Below are 20,813 nucleotides of genomic sequence, written 5' to 3'. Positions count from 1 at the left end.
AAAACCAACACTACATTCCAGGTAAGTCAGTAAAAATGCAGATTCATGGTGTTTGGATGTTCATTATTCCCAATGGGGGCGTCATCTTCTCCATATTGAAAATAAAGGCATGCATAACGAACCAGAGGAATGTGAATCACCTGCAATTATTTAATATTTATGTTATTTTAATACTGCTATTAAAAGCATTTGCAGAATGCGGTTACATTACAGAACTGAAGGTTAATCACTGGGCCTGGAGTCTAATGGGCAACTGTTTTTGGACCACATTCCAGAAGTTTCTCGGCGCTGAAATGTATTTCCCCTCAGGTTTGCCACGCAGAATTAAAAGCACTTTGACGCGCTTTTGGCTGATTAGGCCACGCCTCCCGTGGCGACAGCACACGTCGACGCCTCCTCCCCTCGACCCCTCCTCCCCCCGACTCCCCCCCCCCCCCAACGCCCCCTTACTTGGCTCTTTACATTCTTCTCCTTCCAAACAAGCCGTCGCATGGTGTGTCATGCTTTTATAAAAGTGGGACGGGAAATGAGGGAGAGAGAGAGGAGGGTCCTGCACCCCCCCCCCCCACCCCCCCGATCCACGACAGATCTGCACTCAGGCCCAATCAGCTCACCATCAGGGGGGGAAGCTGCATGAAAGGGAGCTTTGACCCGCAGGATGTCTGCGCTCTTGATAATGTGAATACGCAAAAAAGTAAATAAATACATAATTATAAATCTAGATTTAAGATGACCAATTCCAGAGCCGCTCTTATCCCGCGCAAACAATGTTTCCGGTGTGGGAAAAACCCTGCTTAGCATCTCTCCAAATTTCCAAAATACCACTCGGGGAGTTCTGAAGCACCATCAGTCACTCCAACCACAGAACGTGGGCTCTCTCACTCGAACCGAAATATCAGAGCTTCGAACCGGCAGCAAAGATCTCATGACCTTCGCTGGAGGATCTGAAATAACCTTCCCTGCATCATGTAGGAGGCAGAAACTGTTTTAATCTTTAAAGAGAGATTTAAGAGTAGTTTTCGGCTGGACCGCAACAGCGGGGCCAGTCCTACAAACGCGAATGTCTGTGATTGAGTGACTGAGTGATGGAGTTACACCATTGGTCGGCCGAGTTATGAAGTCACACCATTGGCCGGCCGGTCCAGCCATATACTAGGTTTTGACCTGGTCTTGTCTTTATTTTAGCCTCTTGCTCCGCTGTGATCCTAATCTCTGCCCTGTGTGGGACGTGTTTTGCTTAAACTAGGCCCGGAAATCTACCACAGCCTCCAGGCTGATTACGAATCACAGCAGAGCAACGTGTTGGTAAGAGCTACTGTTCAAGAGTAAACATTGATCGATGAATCGATGAAACATTCACAGGGCACAAACTGTGTACGAGTTACTGAGTCATTTGTAGCTCTCTCGCACGAGTCACTGAATCATTCGTAGCTCTCCTTTACGAGTCACTGAATCATTTGCTCTTCCATAGGAGTCCCTGAATCATCTGTAGCTCTCCCATACGAGTCACTGAATCATTTGTAGCTCTCCCGTACGAGTCACTGAATCATTTGTAGCTCTCCCGTACAAGTCAGTGAATCGTTTGTAGCTCTCTCGTATGAGTCACTGAATCATTTGTAGCTCTCCTGTACGAGTCACTGAATCATTTGTAGCTCTCCCGTACGAGTCACTGAATCATTTGTAGCTCTCCCGTACGAGTCACTGAATCATTTGTAGCTCTCCTTTACGAGTCACTGAATCATTTGTAGCTGTCCTTTACGAGTCACTGAATCATTTGCTCTTCCATAGGAGTCCCTGAATCATCTGTAGCTCTCCCGTACGAGTCACTGAATCATCTGTAGCTCTCCCATACGAGTCACTGAATCATTTGTAGCTCTCCCGTACGAGTCACTGAATCATTTGTAGCTCTCCCGTACGAGTCACTGAATCATTTGTAGCTCTCCCGTACGAGTCACTGAATCATTTGTAGCTCTCCTTTACGAGTCACTGAATCATTTGTAGCTGTCCTTTACGAGTCACTGAATCATTTGCTCTTCCATAGGAGTCCCTGAATCATCTGTAGCTCTCCCGTATGAGTCACTGAATCATTTGTAGCTCTCCCGTACACACTCCAAGAATCTCTCCGTATTCCTATGGTAAACAAAATCTTGCCTTCTCTGCATATTTTTATTCCCAGATCGTTCAAAGTACAACACCGTGTGCTGTACAAACAGACCGTGCATTTGTCACTTTGTCTGAAAGGGGAGATAATGCTTAAATCTACAAAATTCAGTAAAGGCATACCAGCCGGTACAAAATGTAAGGTGAGGTGATTTACCACTAGGGTTAAAGTCATTATTCTTTAACTGGCACTGTAAGAACATATATGCAGACACAATAATGTACTGGGTCCACACCCACATACAAGAAAGACTGAAGGGTTGCAGAGAATGCACTTTAACACCAGACCTGGATTTATGCTGGACCTGGACTCACACCGTTTTTCTGTCATTATACTGGGCACTTACTAAGAATAAGGATCTCCACTCGGCCAGTGGTTTCCTGTTTAAATCGATTTAATTAGTCAATGTCCCGTAATTACCTTCAGCAGGCTTTTATGCGCTCCATATGAAAATATTACCACAGCAACAAAAAAACAAAACAAAAAAAATTAATATTACAATGAAGTTACAACAGATCTTCGATTTTGCTCTAGCTGCTAAAAGGAATTTAATGAGACGTCACACTTCGTCAATTTAAATCATGTGACGTACGGTAAATACACATCAATACACAGAGCAATATGTTTGAATACGTAATGAGACGGTCCAAATATGTTTCGTTTTTCCAACACATGCCAACATGTTGTCAATTTTTGCTGAATAATTCATTCCGTGGAGCAGCGATACTCAAACTCCTCTGGGCCTCTAACACTGCTGGCTCTCTCTCTGCTACCCCACAGTTAATTAACTGGCTGATGCCACTGACTGATGCCACTGAGGTTTAGCTCACCTGGTGCTTCAGGTTTAAAATCAGTCCTGATTAGAGGGGGAGACTGAAAACCTGCAGTACTCAGTGCCCCTGCTGTGGGTGATGCTCAGAATCATCTCACTCCCAAAATGCCAGTAATCTCTATATTTTCTGATATATTTCTACAGTATATACATGATTCAAAATGGCTGGGTGCTGGATTAAAACAAACACCTGCATCCACCACAGAATAAGAGTAAGAGATTTTAGAATAGGATCGGACACCCCTTGATCTGGCTTGCAGGTTAATGGTGAGCATTGATGAGCTCGTCTTCATGTTCAAATAAAAGTTCCTAAAATAAAAGTAGGCATTTTGATTTTTAATTCACACACCCCACATCACACTCACATTTGAATGCTCCAAGCCTGAACACACACTGCTATTACCATAACCCTCTCTAGTTATATTGTAGTCTTTTTACGCTAGCAATGCTAAGTAGGCAAATCCTTTATAATAGCCTGTGTGTCAGTATGCCTGAATTGCTGTCCTGCAGCTCAAAACAAAACAAAACAAAAATGTGGAAACAAAACACAGTATCTATCCTTTCCCCATATCCCTCGCATTCGTTTGAGGACTCATCATAATCATAATCATAATCAGTCGCCTCCGTGTTTCTCTCGTCTGAAGTGGATGACGCAGCACTCAATTTATGGCTGCTTATTGTGGTGGTGATCTTAATAATTAATGGCAGGTTTGTATCATGTTCAGGCTTGTGATTATGCTTTGAAAAGAGAACATTCATTATTGATTTTTTTTGTTCCCTCTTGGCCTGACAAACAATTTATGTTCAGTCGTTCTATAATGTAAGAGGTCTTTCCTTTTCAACTTAGTGTTTCTGGGTCAACCTTGAATTTCATTATGCAGTATTTATATATATATATATATATATATATATATATATATAATGCTCTTGTACTTTAAAGAAAATGAACATTTTTCTGAAAGCCATTCAGCAAATGAACATTAAGGTAGGCGATGAGGTTCTTTTTGACGATGTTGAAGAGAACTTCATGGCATCAACAGCATATTATTTTGATATATATCCAACAAATAAAACAAAACAACATTTGTTGACGACACCAGGAGCACAAAACAAACTGAAAAATGAATGGCTCATCCTGCACAGACATTCTGAGCTCAACTCAGAGTTAAAAGATTCATAAAGCGGAAAAAAAAACAAAAAAACATACCACGATCTGTGTTACCATGGTTACATAACTGTATCCTTGCACTGGATTATACAACTGCAATTCAAGAGAAATTCTTAAGGATTAAAAAAAAACATTAAATATCTATGAGCATGTGAAAATGTAGCCTAATAAGGGAAGACAGTTGGAAATACCTCCACTAATCTTAAACACAGCCACCTCCACAGTATATACCAGGAGTGCATTCGCGATTTTACGATTTTCTAGGTCTCAACAGGTCTTTCTTGATCATCTTTAATCTTCAGGGATGTTCATCCCTTGAGGGGGGAGGTCGCAGACGACATCAAAGAGAAGCATGTATTGACTCACAACGCTATTCAAAGACAGTCAGGAGCGACACTACTTTACAGTGGTGGGGATGGAGGCTTTGCGGAGGGAGGAGACGATGATCAGGCTCGAAAAAAGAAACAATGATGAGTTTTGAGAGCCTTGAGATCAGAAGGAACCTTTAAAAGCCAGTAATTACGATCACAGTTACGGTGGGGACACCGGAAGATTTCAGAATTAAGGCAGTCCCCACATCAAGTGCGGGGAGATGGACAGCTAAGGTCCAAACAGAGCAACAGACCAGTATATTCACCCTGCGGCTTTTCCCCACTGGACCCAGTTCCATCAGACAGCGTTGCGTTCCCTGAGCTGGGCCGTGATCTGAACCTGGCCTCGTCCTCGTTAGCCACCGGTGATCGGTCTCAGTGAAAAGGACAGGCAGGCAGGCCCTCTCCATCACGGGGGCCACGGACAGCCACACAATGGCGACTGTTTAAGCGGCTGAACCCGCGCGTCACCCCCCGAGACCGCTACGCTAGCACGGGAGGCAGAACGTGACTCGACCGGCCGGCCGGTCGTCATGGCGTTTACCTGCTCAAACAGCGAGCGAGGGTGGCCTTTCAAAGAGCGCCCAGTACCCACAATAACAGGCTATTATCTGCAGCTCGCCTCACAGAGGAAGGCGAAACCCCGCCTGGGCCCCCGCCTGGCCCCCACCGGGTAAACAGAAGCCGCTTCAATGACAATCGCTCACTGAACATAAACCGGCGTGACAACAGTGCTCAGCCGGAGTTCATACTGAGGGGAAAATACAACGTTGTATAAATCTGGCTAAGACTTAAGACTACTCCAAAACTGTGTAGTGCTGTATGTACTCTAACATATAAAGTCATTACAATTTGTAATATACTGTTATTGTATGGACATATCAACACGATGCACGATTTGTTAACTAGATTATTAAACTATACATTATTGAATTATACATTAAACGCATAGAGGGAATTGAGGAATACCTCATAAAAAATACATACGTATTAACATATTCAGTAAAGATGCATGTGTCTTTAATTTACAAGCTTACATTTCCCTTCCACAAACCCAGTTTAGCGAGTTCACCATCAAATCTAACTTGCTGAACTGTTTGCGAAGACAAAAACTAGTGCACTGTAGGTCAAATCATTTGTCAGCCAGTGCTCAGAGACATGCATTGACTGAATGCCGGCCATTGTTTTATTTTTATCTCTGGGACTGAATCGAAAGCGTCAGGGTTTGAGATAAGCATGGCGTCGACCCGGCGTCACGCCCGCCAGACCTCGTTGCGCCAGAGCGCGCCACGGATCGGTTACTCAGCTAATTAATATCCCGCGGACAGGCGGACAGCCTTAAAGGGGCCACACGTGCAAAGCTGGCATGGATGAGGTGAATAATTAAAGGCCTTTTGTCACCCGATACTGCCCGCATGTATATGTACAGTATGGCTTACGAAGCTGCGTCTATTATTGATGAAGACCCCGGTTTTTCATTTTTCAGTTTTCTGGAAACCGGGGGGGACCAGAAACTCGGCCGAGAGATAAGATCATCGCACAGGCTTCTCAGCTTCTGCACTGAACTGAAATCATCTGGCCCCGTACGTGATCAGAGATACAACTACTCATACACAGTGATCAGAGACATAACTACTCGCACACAGAGTGATCAGAGACATAACTACGCACACACAGAGCAGTCAGACATAACTACTCACACACAGAGTGATCAGACATATCTACTCGCACACAGAGCGTTGAAAGAAATAGCTACTCACACATAGAGCGCTGAGATATAACTAGTCACACAGAGAGCAGGGGAGGGTATTGGGGGGAATTAGGAATTCTTTGTGAAATCTCAACAAAAAAATAGATATTAAAATGGAAACTTACATAAAAACAACACTTGTTCACTTCAGGTTTTCATGAATCATTTGTTAAATGCGTAGAAGAGCAGCCCAGAATAGTTCAGTGGCTTTTGGAGTGGAGTTGGGAGGGCGGAGGGGGGCGGGGGGGTATAAAAACAAATTGGCTCATTCAAGAGCTCCTTTTGCCACAAACCATTTGCAACCTGCAAGTGTAGTCCATGAGCGGGCGAAACACGGTTGCCCCAGAAAAAGGATTCTGGAATGTAGGCTGCAGCTGCATTCCGAACAGTAGGGTCCTTCCACTGCAGTTAGAAACTTCACTGACTAGACACTTATTCACATGGAAATGATTTACGATGTGATACATTAATGTGTGCCTGAATTCGTGCTCACGCTCTCAGGTAAATCTGATCGATGACAAAGCCACACGTCATAAAACGATCACAATTAGGTCACATCATCTCACCTCATAACAGGCGATGTAATGCCCTCGCGTTTGATCAACACTGCATCATTCCACGATTATTATTCTAAGTACTATTCGCATGGATCCTTTGTTGAACACCACAAGCAAAAACATCGCAACCTAGTGAGGGCACACGGCCTGCTCTGCTTTCGGCTGTATGGTGCTACAGGGAGGTTTTTGAGACGCTGAATATATTCAGAATGTATGAAAGGCAAGAAATGAAAATGCATGATGCCTGTAACCGGTAATGTGCCCCTCGTTGTCCCTGTAAGAAGTGCGGCGCACTGGAACCGCTGTTTGGCAGGCGAGGGACGCCTGATGGATCGCCCCAGCGTACCGCCATCGCCAGGTTAGCGCACTGAGGCGCGCGGTTTGCCACGCGTTCACCAAACCCGTGAAAAATGAGCGATTCTTACATTCATCAGCGACGGCATAACGCAGATTTCTGTGCACCGGTGTCGGCCATTTATTCAAAAATTAAACTGTAGTATGTTGGAAATTCATGAACATGCACGCAAAATGAAATAAAATCGGCCGCGGAATATTTAGCCTCACCAGAGAGTGCATTTTAATATCTGCATTTTATGAAAATATTTTCTTGGATAAGATACAGAAATACCAGCAAACCTGGCCTTGAACGGGATGGGACTTACTGGCTTTCCAGCTTACTCAGCTGTACCATTAAATAATTCAAATGACTCCTAACTTGCCTCATCTGATTGCTTCAGTGATAACTGGTTGATGATTTAATGGTGAAAAGAAAAATCGCCATATTCAGCAGCTTAACCCACACCTCAAAACGAGTGCAAGCCTATTGGCTTAATGACGCATAGTGGCTCCTCACTAGAAAAGATCTTCAGGAGGCAGATACAGGAAGTGACATCACAGGAAACCAATTAATAATCTGTATTGATTTCTCTGGGCCTGTGGAGGTAATTCCTGGAAGTGTGGGTGCTGTGCATTGGTTAAATAGGCTGGGAAATGCGTGAGAGCAGGCAAGCACTATGGGGAACCCTGTATCCTGAAACTCAATTTCTGATATCCAGCGAAAGCTGGACAGAAACGTGCGCCACTGACCTGTTTGTGAAGACTTTGCTGTAGTTGAACACTTGAATCTCCAACATCTCGTTGCCATCAATCTTGCTGGCGATTGGCCATCTGAAAGTCTGTGGGGGGGGGGGGGGGGGTAGACAGACAGACAATTAATTACCTGGTAATCAAGTCACTTATTAATTGATCAATAAACAATATTAACCAACCAATCAGTTCAGGCACGATCAACCAGCAGGGGTCATCAGCCAACAGCCGATTTTATTGTATTTTTAAATACCCACCTGTCTCATAAAAGGCATAAAACTACAGCGGAAATTAAATGGAAAAATAAAAATAATATTTTCCCTGCCAAGGCTCCCTTAATTGGTTCTGCTCATTAAATGACTCGATTTGTTGTTTTAAAAAAAAAGGGAACCAACACAAACTACTGTATTTAATTTTTTTTACGTTTTTCTTTTTTTTTTTAGTTCAGGCACAATATCGTCACAGCCCCCAGTCGGGGTTTCGGATTGGATTTCGGTTTTTTGCAGTCATGTTCTCCCTCGCAGTGCCGAGCATTGATCTGTCAAGCGGGGGGGGCTTTCAGGGTTTGCTGAGCGCGTCAGTGACAAGACGCCCGCAGGCACATCAGCTGCCGCTCCGCGAGCGCTCCAGAGAGAGAGGGGTGGGCTAGGGCTGGCAGCACGGCAAAGCCAATGGGAATCCCACGCTCGCTCCGGAGGTTGCCGGCTTCAATCCCAGCGGGACACTGCCGCTGTGCCCCGCTTCAACTGCACACACTTTAATTAGGAGTCCAGCTGTACGACATATGAGAATGGGCGACACAGCACCTGACTGCCGAACAAAATCCGAATGAAAAATACTCCATATCTCTATGAAGCCAAACATTAATTACAGAGAAAAACACAGAGGAATATATAATGGTATCTCAGGTTATATAAAATTAACTTGTATAAATTGTTGATATACCTTGGCTTGGGCATAGATCAATAATTGCCCTTAACGTTGACTAACAAATAAAATCAAGCTTTCCATAACACAAATAGAACCTTTTAATTCAGTTCATTTCCTTCATCCCAGCTCCCCACACTGCATTTGTGGGTAAAAAAAAACAAACATAAAGCACATAAATTAAATTTAATTATGAATGAAAGCCAAGCAGAAAAGTAAGCTCCTTGGCATTTCAGAGGCAGTTCCTTTTCAAACACCTAAGCTTTCTACAGTCTCCAGTGACATAATTGGTGAAGACAATAAATAAGCAACAAGCTCATTGTATCAGGGGACTGCGAACCAGTGGCACTGTGTCCTTCACCTGCTTACAAGAACAGCTTTGCTGCCAGACGACATTGGCTTTAATTAGAAATGACAGCTCATACAGGCGTTATACAAAGCTTATGAAGCTCCTATGTAGCTGTTATGCAGGAACCTTTATCAGACGCTTTAGTTTTCTTCACTTTTTGTTTGACAGGATGTGGGGACTGATGGTATTATGCGAGTGGGCGGGGCTACGATTGGGGCCCTGAGTGCTGATAGGTGTAATCCATCACCCTGCGGAGGTGACAGGCTCCAGCGGTCGCCATATGGCTGGGGTACTCCGCAGTGACAGCCAGCGGTCCCGGGGCGACGCCCACACCGTCAAGCGAGGAGAAAAGTGCCAAACAGCCCGGGGAAACAAAACCGCCCTTAATTACACATCCACATCCACAGCCCCCCCACCCCCCCACCCCCCACCCCAACCCCCGGTGGAATCCTTAAACGGCGCTCTTCCCGAAAAAGCGGAAAGACATGTTTAAGCAGTTAATCGACTTCCCCCTACCTGCGGGGAAAGGGGGGGGGAGCGGAGGGGGCTGCTGCAGAAACTGCAGATGTTGCGAAAAAAAGGGCACAGCTAGGAGTGAAGAAAAAAAAAAAATTCAAGACACCTGGAACATTCCGGATAGATCGTCCATCACAGAGGCTGTTCCCCAAATGGGTTTTAGAGTGCATGTAGTGTTCCCTGGATAAGCCATGTCAAAGTCACATGTCGCGTGCAAACTAACTGCCAACATCCCCTGATGGTTACAAATGTTGCAAGTGAAAAGTGCTGAAATGGCAGATTTCTTCAACATTGCAAGCATTTCATAAAAAAGTAAATAAATAAAAACATGCTGTACCAGGCAGGATAGGGGAGCAGCATGCCCCAAACATTGGTTCCTCACTCAAAATAAAGCAGAATAACGAGCCTTTGTCCTGGACCCAAAGGATCTATACATTACTGGCTGGAAAGGAGGAACAATAAGCAGATTTCCTTTCTCCTTGTGTCTGAGCGACAGCCCTGCTCAGATGATTTTATCCAGTACCTCAGAGAGCGTTAAGTGTCCCAGAGCACCGGCGTCAAAAAAGTCCTGAGAAGGGGAAGGGGTGAGGGGGGTGGGGGGGGCGGAAGCAGGTGGGGGAGGCGGCAGCAGGTGGGGGATGCTACTCAGTTTGGCTGGAATGAGCCAGCGGGGAAGGGGGGGGGGGGGGCCTGCGGAAGACCGATTGAGGGGGGGGGTTGGGGGGTGGGGCATGACAGGTGGAGGGTGTTAAAGTATGCAGAGGATGGGATGCTACTCAGCTCAGCAGAAACAAGCCAACGGGGGGGTGGGGGGGGAGGGGGGGAAACGGCAAACCCGAAAATCCTACCGCCAGTGCCGCGCTAATGGAAACCGCGGTAATGGCGGCCAGATGGCGGATGGCGGCGCGGCGCTGCGTCCCAGAGCCCGCCGGCGGGAAACGGGGGAAGCGAGGAGCCGCTCCGAAGCTCAGCGGGCGCACGGAGTCATCAGCCAATCAGGCGCGAGCGGGATGGCGGGATCAGCCGCGCACAATCTCAGCCCTTCATAGAGCTGCTCTCCATCACTCCCACTGCAGCACAGACCCGCTGAGCAGCTCACAGCCGGTCAGGATGCTTTCATTCTATATTCATTATTTCATGTTAATTATTTCAGTTTTTACGCACTTGGTTATATGTTTTTTTTGTTGACAAAGTGCACACAGCATTCTCCCATGGACTGATATGGCCAGTGATCTTCCATCATCCATTCCAAGGGGTAAAATCAGCCAGGACACTGACAGCTCGTGTTCGCAAACAGGGCAAAACATTTAGCATGCCTTAAACCGGATATTGGAAGTGATACAGAAACCCTACTGTGTTGTTATTGAAGTGTACACACACACACACACACACACACACCACCCCCATTATCGGCCCCCAGTGTGTTCTTGTGTTTCCTCCCCCCTCCGTGTTGTAACTTAGTGTTATTGACCGTCGTAAATCTCTGCGACAGAAACATCAATACAGCCACCGCTGTCATTGGTACACCGATGAGAAAATGACTCGGTGAGATCAGCAGCCGGCTTTGGGGTTTTCTCGACGGGAGCTTCTGTGACATCACAATTAAAAACCGTTACAAAGCAACAGTGAGGCAGCCTTCCGCTGCGACGCTCTGCTCGCCTCATAGGGGGATTACTGGTATTAAAAAAAACATTGTTTCATTGTTTGCTTTGGCACATATTAACTCTTTAAGGTGTGAGATTAGAAATGTGTGATTAGAATGTTCTCAACCGAACATTCTAATGCTGATGTCATAATCACAACCAGTAAGTGAAAGCATCGCAGGGGGTTCTAGAACCCTGGCTTAGAATTTTGAAACGGCATTACTAAAAACCTGGTGTTCAAAGGGTTTTAAGAAGTGGAGAATATTTTCCAGCGAAGATGGGAGCCTCTTTTTGGGATTTATGAAAACGCAGTTTTAATGAGGACCCTATGAAGCCGCTGCCCCGTGAAGCTTGTCGGATTTGTCACGCCCTCCGCACCCACGGTAGCACAATGACGTCAAAATCTGCGCCATAGTAAAATAAAACATCTGTCAACCTCTTTCAAATATCGAGCCAGTCTTAACCCGTCTCGCAGAATTATCCACAACCGCCATCTATTCACAAAAGTCTGTCGTCTCGCAGGCCATTTAATTTCGCTCTGTGTGACGTGTAATCTAGCAGAACCAGGGTCGTTAGGCGCCAGGGCTTTCCGCTCCATTACGGCAGGGGAAGAACCGTGGCATCACTGAAGTTCCCCCCGGGGGGAAAATAAAGTTACTCCATTCTAGTCTACGGTACTGCTGATGCTGCCACAATAATATTTTTTTCCACCTCCAAAGGGAGACGAAGTCATAATATGTTTTCTCATACCATATATCTTATATATAGCCCCCCCCGCCCCCCCCCATATACTGATTTTGTCACTTATATTGGCTTATCAAATAAACACCCAGCGGGTCCACAAAAAAAAAAAAAAAAAATTAGGACTCCGGGTTCCAGGTTCAGCACCTGGCCTGGGGTAGGAGGGCTGGATGGTGCTTCGTTGTCATGGTAACCGTCTCAAAACGAATACAGAATTGATATAACCATAAGTTTTTTTTAATCAGCGGGATAATCACTGCGACTGTGTACAGTTTTATTTTTTCAGATATTCGTCAGCCTCCTTTCGCCTGTACAGTCCTAGATTTAAACTGCTTTTATTGCAGGAGGACTGTGCAGTGGGTCCTCACTGAAAAGCCTTTTTCTGAGAAGGCAACTTAGTTGAAACACAAATCAATAAATAATTGAAACTGGTAGCAGACTCTTCTTTGAGAGGAGTTCGGCACTCCCTTGAGAAGACTACCCAACGGTATGAAACTTTTATATAAGCTGTGTGTGTCACTCTGGCTTAAGAAAAAAAAACTGTTATGGCCCGGCTGTCGTTAAACAAAAGCATATTGTTGATGAGGAAGACTTTGTTGAAATGCATATGCAAAATAAATTAAAATTGAAAAATAAAGAAAGTTAAGAGCTGCACCAGCTGTCTTTAAAAATACATTTTTTTTGTGCTGCCAAATGAACAGAGTGACATGTCAGTGACACAGACCAGCTGACCCATCACGCTTATTTCTGAGTAGAGCTGTCCATGGTGCTGAAATATAGTAAAACATCATAGAGCAGGGCTGCCCAACCCTCTTCCTGGAGATCTACCATCCTGTAACCCAACCCGAATGAAGCACACCTCATTCAGCAGCTAGAGATCTCGTTGAGCGGCTAATTATTGGAATCAGGTGTGCTTTGTTAGGGTTGGACAGAAAACCCACAGGACGGTAGATCTCCAGGAACAGGGCTGGGCAGCCCTGCAGCAAATCAGCTCACCAACCATGCTTGTTTTCGGAGCTGTCCGTGGTACTGAAATACTGTAATTATACTGTAGAGGCTAAGTTGTACTGTAATATAATGTCAGTTGCTTGGGCTTGCAGTTCAGATGTTGCAGGTTCAAATTCATGTCAGGGTACAGTCATTGTACCTTTGAATAATTTAACGCAGTGTTAAATATACATCTGGCTAACGTGTAAATCAGTTGTGTGAGGTTCTGAATAAGGGAGTATACTGTTAAAACAAAACCTTAAAAAAAGACACCAATTGTACAGAATGTATTCTTCAGCGCACATTGCCTAAGCTAATTAATTATTTGTTGTGTCAGTTGTTGTTTTGACTTTTGGCACAAAAAGGGAACACACAGTAATTAGGGGTTGCGACTACTCCGACTCATTTCCTTGTTCATCCTATTTGCCATCTAGTGGTAAAATTAAGACATTGCAGAAACATTGGATAGCTGATCAACTAATTATAAGCCAAGAACTGGCAAGATCTGAAGATCACTATTTAAGGGTTATATCATCTTGTGTCATATTCAAAGCTGACATCAGCTCTTAGGATCACCTGACTTTATGGGCCTATCATCTTGCGCCAGAATGGCCTATCTGCATCCAGATTATAAGCTTCTAATTGCATTTTCGAAACGAGGTCTTCTCTACACACACAAATGGCAACAAAAGCATTTCTGTCCAAATGATCCTGTGTCCCATTTAGAATAGAGAATTACTGCATTTTAACTTTTCTATCATTATTAAATTCACAGCTGCCCCTTACCAGAGAAACTTATACCAGCAGTGTCCTACTTTGGATTCAAACCTGCAACTTCTACGTCACAAGGCTCGGCCTTCCAACCACTATGCCTCTTTACTGCACTTTTCACGTTTGTTCTTCTGTGTCTGTGCTGAAAAGAACAGGACCGTAATGCAACAAAAATCTATGAATCTATTTCAGCACAGAATTTAATGAGAACCTTGCTGACAATTCTTTTTTGCAATTTGGAGGCAGTCGTGATAACTGCTCCCCATATTCCAGGAAGAAAAAAAAAAACACACTTATCAAAGGAATTACTTATGAAATACTGATTATTCGAAATCAATGAAGACAGAACGGTGCTTTCACAGAACAAACCACGGCTCGCTTGGGGCCCTTTTTCTCTGCTAGGAATTGAATCAAATGTTTTCAGTCTGTAGCCCAGACATTTTAAACTCACTAATGCACTTCACTGATGAAGACGATGGGCCGAAACGTTTGGCTGTTTGGGCCTCTATTAAAAATGCTGAGCGCTGAACACCTTTCAGAATGTAGCGACTGAATTCATGATGCTGAAATGCATGTAGCATTAAGCAAAAATAAACAACTAAATAAATGAAAATAAAAATAATTCACCTGGTCCTGAGCTCACCTGGTTGTTTTCATATTAGGACCTGCTCATACGGTAAAACACTTATTAATAATAGATATATATATATTTAGTGAATTAGCAAATCGAAACGTTATTTGAAATATTTCTCCACTGGATTCCTTCAAGGGGAAGAAAACTCTCCAAACCACAAAAATAAAAGTATATTTAAAAAAAAAAAAAAAAATGTAATGTGAAATTGACAACAACGGAATTCCTCAGAGAGTTCATACTGCAGCGCTTGGCTTTGAAAATGAAGGCCAGCGAGGGGGCGCACCTGCACACAATGAAAATGAGATGAGCCCAGTTCCTATTGGCTGCGTGGGCACAGGGCGAAACGCCTTTCACTCGCATTCTGGTTCCCAGATCAAAGAGCGCAGAGAGAAGCATTCAGACACGCCGCCGGCGAGGAACACGCACTGCCACGGCCAGATTAACAGGCTGGAAGACAGGAACTCGGGTTTTCGGAAAAAAACAAAAAAAAACAAAACGAACGCAACGTTCGCCTCATGGTCTTCCGCTCGAGGCACGGATGACGTCCCGCGTGGTCGGGCTGTGCTGCACCTCCATCGGCCAGACCCTAAAAACACAGGCTATCCTGAATTCGGCAGAGAGGCTCGTCCCGCCTTGGTTAGCCTTCCCATTACTAAGGCTCTTACATTTCTTCTTTCCTCTAAATTATGCAAAATGGTCTGCTTTTAAGAGGGTGGGGTGGAGGGGAAAGCCCAGGATTCTCCAGAATATAGCCCCCGCCCCACACCCCTCTTGAAGCTGACATCCGAAAACACTTCCTGTGAATTATTGAACACAGGTTCCGCCCTAAAGCCGAACGGGACAGTGAGAGGGGGGCTCTCCTGATCTCCTTTTTTATCTGATTAAAGGAAGCCAGGAAATCGCACCACGGCTGCCGCCGGGGGAAGGCTGTGTCATTTCCCGCGATTAACACACCGAACGCGATTAACACCCGACCTGCAGGCTTCACCTGGCCAACCTGCAGTCATATGACAACCCCCTCTGTGACATCATAATGCCTGGAGAAGCAGTTATGGCCTCCTGAATGGCTGAAGCTGAGACTAGGCTTTTTCTGTAGGAATTTTTTTTTCTCACCCTTAGGCCTATAGGGGCCACACTTTTAAATGGAAAACACAAAAACTCCTCAACCGCATTACACAAAGTACAAACAAGCAAACAAACAAAAACAGCTGCTTCTTTCCGTGATAGTTAGATATGAACGGTCAACCTGAAACCGTCCAATGGGAACACAGGGGATTTGGCCCAATCACAGGAAGCCCTGGATTCAGGTCATTCCTCACTTCCTGTAACGGCAGCCCAGGGTGTAAAGCCCCCCACCCACCGCAATGATGCCCATAAAGAGTATCTCCCAGCCCACAGCTGCCTGCTCCTCCTGGCTCTACGGCCATAAGTTACAGACCAAACTCTGCTGAGGATAACCCCCAAAGACAGGATCAGAGTCAACTGAGGTTCCCCTGTCTGCTAACATTGGACACGAGCCCAAAAGAATTCCTTTTTTTGACATAAAATAAATACTTAAACTACCTCCTATTTTTTTTTCCCTCTTATCTACCCCTAATTAAAGGGGGAGTCTGTTAAACTCCCTTAAGCATCACCGAAAGGGGGTCTATAAATATGGTTTCGGCAGAAACAAGGCTTTGCCAGTTTCTCCTCATTATTTTAAAATGGGGATTCCGAACAGAGAGAATTAATTGGACATAGCTATTCAGGCTATTCATAGCTCTCCCAGGCTGAATTAAATCGCAACATGATGGTGTGTGTGTGTGTGTGTGTGAGTGCATGCATGTGTATGCGTGAGTGTGTGTGTGTTTGTGTGTGTGTGTGTGAGAGAGCGAGAGAGCAAGCATGAGAATGAGCAAAGAGAGCATGCATGCATGTTTGCTTGGGGGGGGGGTTTGGTTGGAAGAATGAATCAGCATATGCAGCATATGCCTGATTGTAACACACAAGCAAGTGATGAATTTTGAATAGTTTTAGATTTCGGCAGCATCCCTTCATGAAGTCTGAGTCACGACACGATTAATTTAAGCATTAAGAGCTACTCCTCGCTGGGGAAGTCGTGGGACTCGAAGCCAGCAGTCTTATTGGCCGGGGGGGGGGTCCCCTGTCTGCTCTGTCACCTGTCTGCACGAGAATGAGCAAGAGAGAGAGAGAAGGAAGTCAGCGAGAAAGAGAGTGAGAGAGAGCGAGTGAGCAGGTGATAGTAACAGAGTGAGAGAGAGAGAAAGAAAGTGAGAAAGAGAGACAGAGTAAGGGTGAGAGAGAAAGAAAGAAAATGAAAGCAAGAGAGAAAGACCGAGTGAGTGTGAGAGAAAGGATGAGCAGGGGAGAGAGTGATAGAGAGAAAGAAAGCAAGAAAGAGACGGAATGAGTGAGAGAATGAGAGAGTGAAAGGGAGAGAGATATCAGCTGCCTGCAGTAGGACCCTTCATCAGGTTCCACACACCTGTGATTCTCCTCTCCCTCACCACCCCCCCCAGCACCCAACCCCCGCTTATGTTACTATGTAGTGTGACGCTTTTCACAATGACAATGACAATAATCATAACAAAAATCATAACAATGACCAGGCATCAGCTCATCTTGTCCCCTGATCTCAGCTGCGGGTTCACTAAGGCATCATCTCCACGGCCTTTGCAGCTGACAAAAAATCCACAGAACAGGACGCAATGGGAGCACCTAAAATTCCCCTCCGGCCAACTTAAATTGAAGCCATCGAAGTTGAACCGGCTGTAAGAGGTGTTTTTTTTTCCTGTTAGGACAGTTGAAGTCTAAAGGAAGGAGGAGGGAAGGAAGAAAGAAGAAAGGAAGGAAAGAAAGAAGGATGGAAGGAAGAGGATGAGGAGGAAAACAAGCCGTCAAATGGAATGATTCTTTCCCCCATCTCACTCCTATTTATTCATTCATTTGTTATTATTTTTTCAGAGAATGGCTGGCGACTCGGGGTTGTGGCAGGATCCAGCGCAAACACGCAGTTGTATTCACTAACAGGAAAAGAATCTGTGACTAATTAAATAAATAAATATAACCTCACTATACCGTACATCAAACAACTTGAGCAGGGGATGTTAAGTCACTTAACAGCGCAGCTGAAAGCTTGACTACAAAGCAAGGACGTTTTACCCAGGGTGCACTAGGGTGAGTCTGGAGTCTGTGCGCAGTTAGTAATTAGTCTGCTTTCCTGGTTATGCCCAAAACAAAGGAACCAAACCCCTGCTATCAGTGCGGGAACGCGGAGACAGCACATCCGAAACGGCTCTCCGTCGTCACGGCGATAACTGCTAATCGCTCAGCTGCTGAAAACAGCCCTTTGCCGTACACGCAGCGACATAACGTGACTCCTGACCAGAACAGTGACAGGAAGACGTGACCCGTGTATACGCTCTGCAGCAGCCTATGGAACCGGAATTTCTTTTTCAAAAACTCGGATGCAACAACAGCTTATTGCAGCAGCGGTGTGCCGTGGTGCAGTAAAACTCATTCCACTCGAGGGACTGTGCAAATGAGTTTTTCTCTCCACAAGCCACTCCATTATGCAATTAGACCCGCGATTAAACTGGGCATTCAACATAATAGGCCAGTTTTTTCATTTAATAAAAAAAAAAAATTGTGCTAAAAAAAGAAAGAGAAAATGTGTTTTTACAAAAGTACAAATGTCAGAACTTCTGTGAAACGCAGGGGATATTACTGCAACCTGATAATGATCTCTCACTGTAAGAGTTAAGCAAAAAATGTCCACCGCGCAAGAATTTCCAATAAGGAATCAAATCACACCGTGGCCCTGGCATAACTGGATTTTCTAAACTGCATTCACAGCCTAAAATATGAGTTGGTCCTATGAGTCGATTTCCTGGGGGGAAACAACGGAAGTGTTAGATTGGTGTCCTGCCAAGAAGGGAATCTCAACGCTGCAAGGAGTCTAACACTACTCTTAAATCCAATCCTCCTCCTGGAGCCTCCTGCTGGGTAAATGCACCAGCGACCAGACGTAATCTCCCAAACAAGAGATCGCCACGGCGCTGGAAGAACAGTCTGCACCCTGCCAGCCTGCAGCTCTGACAACAGCAGCCATTTTTTTTTTTTTTTTCAAAATTCTAAGTCAGTGTTCTAGAACTCCACTGCTTTCAGACACCAGCGGTGATTGTTACATCACCAACAGAATGTTCAGTGAATAACATTCCAGTCACATAACGGTGAGCTCGCCACCGTAAAAAGGATTAATACACCTTAAATGAATAAATGATCATTCTTGAGGCTTCACCCCTTAAACAAAATGAGCTGAGAAACAGAGCCGAGGACCCAGAGGCCCGACAAGCGAACCCCAAGGGTTGGACTACGTTTCCCAGACCTTCCGCCACTTGTTTACTACAAGTGCTCTTTATGATCAATTCTGCAACTCATTTACATTGGAACTGCATCAGTATTTTCCCTGTAGGATGGTGCTGCTTAGACAGCAATGTTCATTATGGGCTTTTCATTATTACACTCTCTCAGCCGTACGAGAAAAGACATAAACGCTGGATATAAAAGCACTGGCTGCTAAGGGTTAATGGGTGACTCCATGCGTCTCTGCAGCTGAAATGGGAATTGTGGGTAATGGGGATGTATGAGGCCGAGTGCAGTGGCTGTTTGTGAGGAAAGCAGTAGCTACTAACACCTCATTACAATTTTTAAAAAAGATTTTAGTTTGACTTCTTGCATCTTTGTTGTTTCCCAAGAGAACTTTTTTTTTTCCAATTGAAACATCTGAACTCTACAGTAAGTCCATATGGCCTGCTGCACCAAAAAATAAATTATTCTCACTCCTGTCAATTAAATGTTTTCTCCCACACAAAAAAAGCTGAACCAGTGAAGACTGGTCTTCACAGGGAGGCTGAGGAAGAACAGGTGATCTGTTCAAAATTGCTTTATAATCCTTTGAAGAGTAGGTCTTTAGGAATGTTTTTTTTCTTCAGAATTCTAAGTGAGAATTCTAAGTGTCTAGAACCCCATTGTTCTCAAATCCCAGCAGTGATTGTTACATCACCATTAGAATGTTCAGTTAAGAACATACTGATCACATACGATCTCATCTCATACCTTAAGGGGTTAAAATGCTGCCATATTTTTTTTAAAGGGGCGGAGAGGGGGGGGATCTGTGACCCCTGGAAAGCACTGACCTCATCGAACCTGGCCTCATCTTCGCAGTTCTCCAGGACACGCGTGTAGAAGGACAGCCCTGTCGGACGGAACAGAGACAGTCCATTAGTTACAGTAGCAAAAGAAACAAATGCATAAACAAATAAATACACCACTAAACACCTTTAAAACAATTCTGTAAGTGTGCAAGTTCTGTGAGTGTGGAGGAGAATGGTCAAGGATACAATCTGAAGATTCTCCCACCAGCACACACATCGTTTAACTGTGCAGTTCATCAAGATACAAAGAGTCAGGGAACATGTCTGCGACAACGCCGCCCTGGTCCACATACGCCCACTCAGAAATTTTATGAATACAGGCTCAAAGCTGTCTTTTAATCGCGTTTTACATTAGTCATTCACAGGAGCCTTCAGCATTCAATAGGACAGCCTAATCCACACTGCTGCTCTCTCTCACTGTGAACCCCACAGGCTGAAGCACAGTTGTGAATCAGGATCACTCAGGGACCCCCAAGGTTCCAGTCGATGTCAAAACCCAGAAATTCATTTTCGTCCCCTGTAGGGGACATGAGTCAATGAATCTCAGCCCACCAACCTATCGCAGAAACTAACAATTGTCAGATGGCTTAAAAAAAAACACATTCTTTTTTTTAAAAAAAGTGCAGCACATTCCCTTTCAATTAGATTTTTCATTCACATTTGGGAATGACCAGTGCATGCTGGGATAGGCTCCAGCACCCCCTCGCGACCCTGCCCAGGATAAGCGGGTATAAATAATGGATAGATGGATGGATGGATTTTGGAAGACCTGAAGGAAGAACACAAACCATCTCATGAGCGCAGCGAGAGCCCAACTGGAACGAACCAAATCCATTACCGCTCAAGCCGTCATTACGCCTCGTTTTTTTTTTTTTTTAAAGCGGGAAGTTTCACAATCCAGCTCTGGCAAATTCATCACATTCCCTCTTGTAATTAAAAACAGACAGGTAATATCCTCAGAGCAATGTTTTCCCCTATATCGCTTTACAATATTACCTCCTAGCACACTGCAACACGTTATATTATACTGGCCACTAAAAGTAACCCGTAAGAAACCCGATGGATCAAAACGGTCTCATTTCCTTTATATCAAAGACAGAATCA

At 44.8% G+C, this 20,813-nt stretch overlaps 1 protein-coding gene across 16 annotated transcripts in view; it reads right to left on the bottom strand.

The window, feature by feature from the left end:
- otofa (otoferlin a) overlaps window positions 1–20,813 on the bottom strand; it is a 102,127-nt gene that overhangs the window by 65,024 nt on the left and 16,290 nt on the right. For all 16 annotated transcript variants that reach the window (XM_035423924.1, XM_035423912.1, XM_035423923.1 and 13 more), the window contains exons 2-3: window positions 19,692–19,750; window positions 7,926–8,014 (exon numbers count right to left, since the gene is read on the bottom strand). In XM_035423924.1, coding sequence (XP_035279815.1) covers window positions 7,926–7,972 — 47 coding nt within the window. In that variant the 5' untranslated portion in view covers window positions 7,973–8,014; window positions 19,692–19,750. The remainder of the gene's footprint in view (window positions 1–7,925; window positions 8,015–19,691; window positions 19,751–20,813) is intronic.

The sequence above is a fragment of the Anguilla anguilla genome, chromosome 6 (assembly GCF_013347855.1).
Source record: "Anguilla anguilla isolate fAngAng1 chromosome 6, fAngAng1.pri, whole genome shotgun sequence".
Lineage (NCBI taxonomy): Eukaryota > Metazoa > Chordata > Actinopteri > Anguilliformes > Anguillidae > Anguilla > Anguilla anguilla.
The sequence above is the reverse complement of the archived record's forward strand: the minus strand, read 5'-3'. Positions and strand labels throughout refer to the sequence as shown.